The sequence below is a fragment of the Palaemon carinicauda genome, chromosome 4 (assembly GCF_036898095.1).
Source record: "Palaemon carinicauda isolate YSFRI2023 chromosome 4, ASM3689809v2, whole genome shotgun sequence".
NCBI classification, from domain to species: domain Eukaryota; kingdom Metazoa; phylum Arthropoda; class Malacostraca; order Decapoda; family Palaemonidae; genus Palaemon; species Palaemon carinicauda.
The window spans coordinates 44,048,807-44,056,306 of NC_090728.1; the positions used below are offsets into that span (position 1 = coordinate 44,048,807).

Genomic DNA, 7,500 nt, shown 5'->3' on the forward strand with positions numbered 1-7,500 from the left:
AAAAAGCTTAGCAGAGTGCAGGCGGAGCTACATAAAGTTACGCAACAATACGAGGCTGAAGTTCGGGAAATGTTATCTCAGGCTCAGGTGAGCTGGGAACCCAGTTATCCAAAAATATACTCCCATTTTTCTATAATTCCACTGTATATTTTTAGATGAATATCGGCATGGTTATCGTTTACTACATAAGTTATCGTAGATCACTAGTTTTTCATCATTTTCCTGTGTATATTTCGTTGACTATCACCATGGTTATTGTTTATATAAGTTATCATAGATCACTATTCTTTTTATCATTTTAGTGTGTATATTTCGATGAATATCGGCATGGTTATAGTTTATTATTATATGATAAGTTATCGTAGATCACTATTTTTTACCTTTTACTGTGTATATTTCGTTGAATATCGGCATGGTTATCGTTTATTATATAAATTATAGTACATCACTATTTTTCTTATAATTTTACTGTGTATATTTCAATGGATATCGGCATGGTTATCGTTTATTATGTAAATTATAGTAGATCACTATTTTTTTATAATTCTACTGTGTATATTTCGATGAATATCGGCATGGTTATCGTTTATCATGTGAATTTATCGTATATCACTATTTTTTTTTTCGTTTTTACTTATATATTTCGATGGATATCGGCATGGTTATAGTTTATCATATGAATTTATCGTATATCACTATTATTTCATCATTTTACTGTGAATATTATTATAAAAGTTATCGTAGACCACTATTCCTTATCATATTTCCTCTTAGGAAAGTGACACTGACATTCCTGAAGGGGAAGAAGCTGCCAGTGGAGTGTCTTCAGATGCAGCGCTTATCAGTGGAGGGAATTGCGGCTGGGCACACTCGGCAAGACGACAGGAACTGGCAGCAAAAGTTCAGTCACTTAAAGACGAATTCACAGATTTATTGACAGAAATTCGCCGGAGAAAAAGTATCACTGATAGTGGTGGAGCTGTCGGTGTTGGAATTCAGACTGAAGTAAGTGTAGTGCAGTGGTTGTGTGTGTAAAAGTATCTTCCTGTTTTTCAGTCAAAGTTCAGACGGGCGACGGACATGAATGAGAAGTAATAATAATAGTAATATTATTTAATACCAATAATAATAATTCTTTTTGAGTAGACACTTTTAGGAAAATTTCATTAAAGATAATTGCTGCCTCAGCGTTAATTTTGCAGTTGAGCTTTTCTTTTGCTCGTATTTTTTTTTCTTCGTTAGTACTGCATTCTGCAAATAACTGTGCTAGGTTACTCATCGGTAGGGGAGAGCAAAATGCTTAGAAAAATCTATAATTTTACCAAAAGTAAACTTGTCAAGATCCGTACAATAGAGTATGGCTGCTATGCATTACGAAAGGTTGCCGAGTGTCTCCTCTCATCACCAACCAACGCTGTGGTTGCTCATCACAACCACTGGTCGCAGATTGGTCCTAGTGGGTGGAGTCCATATCTGGTCTGGGAAGGAGCTGCTCTCTCTTTGGCTGAGGTGGTTGCCAGGAGAGGCTGTCTCACCCAGGCCAATATTCCGCTTACAATCGTCGGAGTTGGGTGGAATCAGGGTTTGGGTAAGAACAGCCAGGGCTCCCAGAGCAACGCACTAATTAGCCAACCTGCTCCGTGAGCGGGGCTCGGAGTCGGGCAAATTGTTCAGCCGCTCGAGTCTTGGGTCTGATGAGTCCAGATCTGCTTGCTAATTGGCTGAGGTGCTCAATGAGACAGTCTCTGTCATAGGCAAGTTGCTGGGCTACTCATCGCAGTCGTCATCGTCGTTGTTACGAGGTTGATTGGAGATGTTCCTTTGGAGAGGGGAGGAGGAACAACTCCGGGTCATTTTCAGGTTAGGTCTCTTGTTGAATGAGCAGGGAATCCAGGATCCTAAGGCTCCTCAAGCCAGGACACTGCCAGTGACCTAGTATTTTTCATGATGACCTTTCAAATCAAGTTCTTATTGTGAGAGAGGAGCTGGTAGGTCTTGATGGGTCCTTGTTGGACGTAGCAGGACAATATTTAAGAGTCTCCTCATTGTCATTTCTAAGATAATGGCCGGAACCTCCACTGACTGGGTATTAATAAGAATAAACAATGTCGAACTGCTTCAGAAAGTCCGGTACAAAAGGGGCCTGGTTGTTTCCCATAATGAGGGATCTGATCTTAGTGGTCTGATAGTAAATGAAGAGGTTGATGTTAGAGTCTTCTTGAACAGTGATGAAATGGTTCCTGCTGATGTCCCTCCTTGCTTTTTCAACCTGTTGATACTGTCTGTGCATGATGCCTATGTAGTGTAAGTTGATACTAGAAGGCATGCTCTCACTGCTAGGCTCGGTCTCGTACCAGTTAACCATAGCGTGTTTGACCTCTCCATTGAACTGCCTGTTGGAATAGCTGTTGTTAAAAAGAACCTGGGTAATCATATCCAGTTCCTTGTGGGTCTCCGTCCACGAAAAACAATGAGAGAGACCGGACGAAGGTAGGCGTAGATGATGGAGGTCTTGTATTTAATCTGGCATTCACCAGCACCATTCAAGCACAGGCCTAAGTTCAGGGGTTTAATGTAGACGGTGGTATCAAAACCCCCTTAACAGTTGAGACCAGAATGTCCAGGAAGGGGAGGCAGCCATTGTTCCGATGTTCCATCGTTAATCTGAGAGAACTAAACTTCTCTAAGGTCCCATGAAATTCATCAATACATTTGATAGAGGGTGTTTTTACAAAAGTGTTGTCGATGTAGCTGACGTATATATCAGGTCGATCTACACGTGCTAAAACACGCTCTTTGATGACACCCATGTAGAAGTTGGCGAAAAAAACATCCAAAGGGGAGCCCATCACTACACCATCCTTCTGAATATACATACGTCCACAGTGGGTGGAGAAGGGGGCTTTTTTCGTAAATTTTCAGGATGGTGTGAGGGCAGGCTCAGGAATGTTAAGTCGAGGGGTTAGGTTGTCTCTATTAACTCGGTCCAGGATAAGCTGGATGATCTCATCTACAGGGATGTTCGTGCATAGATATTCCACGTCGAGAGAAGCGGTGGCACCTTTGCTGGAATATCCTTTGATGGTTGTCAGGAACTTCGTTGAAGAGGCCACGCTGTAACGGTCGGGAACATAGGGGGTCAGAAGTGTATCAAGATGTTTGGTCAGTTGGTAGGTTGGCGCTGGGCACTGGCTGATAATAGAGCGGAGAGGGTTTCCAGCCTTGTGGGTCTTGACATTCTCGTAAAGGTAACCCGGCCAAAAATAACCAGTGATATGCTTGAGAGTATACCATTGAATACGGTGTTGATGGCATTGATGGTCCGATTGGCTATTATCTTTTAGTTAGATGGAAATATTTTGGCATTTGAGATATAGATCGACACCAGGGAAGCTTAAACGTTTTCCCGTCATTAAGAAAATTCCTATCGAAAATACTACCAAGTATAACAAACATATCGATACAAGAGTATAATTAATTTACATAAAATTTTAGATAGAGAAGGGCGACTTGTAGTAATTGTTTACTAAGATTTGTTTTTACAAATACAAAAGGGCGACTTGTAGTAACTGTTTCCTAAGATTTGTTTTTACAAATACACCCTTACCCTTGATTATTCATCATAACGGCATTAGGTAGGATATTACAGTATACTGTTTAACTCTTGCCCTGTCAATTTCGTCAGTGTAAAAGTTTATTTCAGTATCTGACATCATATCTGCCTTTTCTTGAGTAATCCTTACTGAAAACATTACGGACTTGAAATTAGATAAACTTGTCCGAGACCAAAATCATTAAAATCAGAGGAGATCGACATTTTCTAATCATGCTTTCTGAACTGTAATTTATTTGAATGTCATCAAAGAACTTTCACGATAACTCAAATCCTATACTGTATGTACAGTTGGCTTCATTAATTCCGGTAAACTGTTGACTCCTTAGTCTCCCGTGAAGTGTACCAGAATTAATGAGGCCAACTGTACCAGTGTCGGCCCAGCAGACGCAGTAGGTTCCACATTTATTAAGTACGTAGCTTTTTATTCTATATTTTTTTTCTTATTAATGAAAATATGTTCACTATATAATCTGTACCTATCATTGCAGTTTGAAGACGACGGAGAAATTCGGCGGCCCAGAAAAAGGGCGCTGTCGACAACTTCCACTTGGTCGTCAACTTCAGGACGCGAAGTGTCGTCGTGCATGGCACGTCCACTGACAACTTCCCCCCATATCGTAACCCCCCCATCCCCCTCTCACGATCATGACTTTGCCCCAGCTCAGCCGAGGACATACCATGTAACTGATATCAATTGAGCAGTACAAGCAAAATGAATACTTGAACATTTAAACAAAAGTTACATTAGAAAATAGAATGGTTTGGTTATGTGAAGACTTAGCCTACCGAGGTGGCGGCATATTTGATAGTTTGATGCTATCATATTAAAAGACTTGTACAAACTTTGTGTATTAGTTAATCAAATGTTTCAAAGTTTTATAAGCTTTGGCCAAAGTTTGCCTTTGTTGAAAAGAATTTTGGATACTTTAGATTTTTGTTGATAATAGGAATGAAAGCCTAATTAATAGCTGTGATGTTGTTATGCATGTATGCCAAGGTACTGTATTTAACAAATCATCGTCAGAAATGAAGAAATACATAATTTCTATAACAAGAATAATGTGCTGGAGCAATAACGCTTAACATTCAACTGTGTTTATGCTTGATTAAACAAGCCTGTATTGGCAAGTGAAACTTTAAGTACAGTACTTTAAAAGCAACTTCAATACGGATGTGATATGTTTATTTGTTAACGACTTGCGATCTGACGTGCTTGCCATCATGGATATCTGTATGATATGATTAAAATGATGGTATTGTTTCAAAGACTTTGTTTTTTATTTGCACTTACATTTGTCAGTGCTGTAGATGTTTTGAAGAGTAACATCGTGTATATAGCGCACTATCATTATCATATAACCTTCATATCTTATTGTTAATTGGCAGGAAAACAGCCTTCAATTTCCATGTCATGTAATTAATTGCAATAACCAGTATATCAAACCATGTAAATTGTTATGTTTCTAATAAAGGTTCATAAAAGAAATATTTTAGGTTTAAAAGCACATGAAGACATTCCACACAAAAAAATCAATAATATTATTCTAGTTATTGTAGCTTCCAAAGTATCAGAATATTAACGTAGTTAATATATTGTAATCTCAAGAGAACAATTGAAAAGTCATTAGAAGTATGTACATTAGTTTGTTTGTTTTTTTACCTAAAGTAGGCCTGAACTAAAATTCAACTGTTAAACATTTATTTTCTCATATGGTGATTGACTTCATCGACGATTGTGTAATTACCATAGAGGTAAGAGTTTAAAACTGTATTTGAAAAATCAGTTGAACGAATTTATCGTAAAAAAAAATAAAATCTTATTTCTGAGGTTGTGTGAAAGTATCTGGGAATGGAGAGTGTTGGCTGAGATTCACCTGACGAAGGTAAAATTAAAAATAGGCAATCAAAATACTCTATTGACTTTTGGAGCTTTTGATATTCGCATAGTATCTATGGAAGCATTAAAAAAATTATAGCAATGTTGTTCTTGTAGATTTTCACTGCTTGATAGGATTGAAATTTTTATAGAAATAGAGATTTATTCCATTTCAAAGTTCTTTTTCTACAGGTCAGGTGTAGATATCTTTTTCTGTACCTTCATATAACCACAAAATTGTTATGTAAATGCATAGATATTAATTATTCTGTCTCTTCATCAAACGTAATTTTTATGATATAGTTCCGCATATATAATATCTTAAGTATACCTTGAATCCTTCGTAGTTACACTAAGCATAGCCTTTTGAAAATTGTCTATCAATTAGTTTCTTAAGCAGATGCGCTGTCTGTTTTCAAAAGTTATTCTTCGCCAATATTTTTCTTCAATCAATACCACTGCCTTTCATTTAGACGCTTTACAAAGGCGTAATATAAAATATGAAATTCAATTTCAGATATCCTTAACCTTTCCACATGAATAGGTATATCGTATAAACAAAAATAGTCTAACTGATTTTGTTTTTCTTGGCGTATTCTTACCGAATTCTAAAAATTTACCATAAAACCTGATTAAAGAAGCAATTCCTTATAAAAGTCAAATTATGGTAAATAAGCTTCAAAGCAGTGTGATCTATAGTTTTATAGCACAAGGGAAATATATAACTTAGTATTGTAAATAAGAAGTTAATACAAATGTTATTATACTGTATATATGCTCTAAAGTATTTTTTGTAGCGTAAAAGTATGTAGTTATAGAGGCGGAATGACCAAAATTAAAGCTTATATTGTACGTTTTGTTTCTGTCAAAGAAAAGAAAAAAGAATAACGATAAAACTGGAATAGAAAGTTTTATGCTACCTAATAAAGTACATATAAATTTAACATCAGCAGTTATCTTCAATTTCATTTTTAAAATCTTGCGAATATTCTTTTTAAATTATCAAGACATTTTGGTAACTTTATATTTAACAGACCTTTCCTGTGTTTTGTCTTTTATTAAAAACCATATTATATATAAAACTTATTAACATCAAATTTCCTTAATTATCCAACTCCTCGTTATCTTGGGTAAACGAGTTTTAAAGTATTTCTGAGAGTAATAATTAATATATTAGTATCTGTCCTCAATTTTGGTACGCAGAAACAAATTGGAGTTTGTAAATTCACAAAGCATATTCTCCTTAAATTTCAACTTTATTAACTGAAAAGACTAAAAAAATGGATTCGCTTACGAAGACTATCATCCAAAATTTAACACATTCTAATGTAATGTTTTCCCTTTTGCTTTTCTATTGAAAATAGATATTTTTCTCATATTCTCTTGCTAGTTTAAAAAAGGGTGATTTAAATAAAATTTATAACCTGGCTATTTAATATTCTAGATTCTTATATGTTATCTGGTAAATAAAGGGCAGTGGCTGGTAGTATAAAATTTCCAGACCTCCACTTTGCAAATTCCCTAACTTATTCCACAGCATAAAACAAATATCCAAATAATCATGGATCTAAGAACTTTCATTAGCAACATAAAACAAAGTTATTATAAAAAAAAATCATAAACTTTATTCATTTGCAGGATATCTTGACCATGAATTCAAATAAATAGATAAAAAATAATTAAATTCCCCAATTTAGCAATTTTGTTTCTGCTTACCACATCTTGTCAAAATTCTCACCAAGATAAATTATTACAAAATGTTAACGTTTTTGATAAACATGTGATTACTTGTTCATCTTGGGCTTAAAGTGGAAGAACACATCTTCACATGTGGTTGATATTTACATTTATATTTACATCCATTCTCTTATATACTGTCATATACTGGATTGAATTGGATTGATTTATAAATTTAGGTTGTGTGGCCTGACGCAGTTATATACTGGGTGTATTTTGTTTATTTACAAATTACCTTTAAGTTAACGTACATAGATGTAAGGAAATGCAG

At 35.6% G+C, this 7,500-nt stretch overlaps 1 protein-coding gene across 1 annotated transcript in view; it reads left to right on the forward strand.

Annotated features, from left to right (window-relative positions):
• The window catches only part of LOC137639394 (uncharacterized), a 505,690-nt gene extending 499,299 nt beyond the window's left edge, over positions 1–6,391 (forward strand). The window contains exons 8-10 of the mRNA XM_068371668.1: positions 7–87; positions 775–1,005; positions 4,105–6,391. Coding sequence (XP_068227769.1) covers positions 7–87; positions 775–1,005; positions 4,105–4,314 — 522 coding nt within the window. The 3' untranslated portion in view covers positions 4,315–6,391. The remainder of the gene's footprint in view (positions 1–6; positions 88–774; positions 1,006–4,104) is intronic.
• The last annotated feature ends 1,109 nt before the right edge of the window (positions 6,392–7,500 follow it).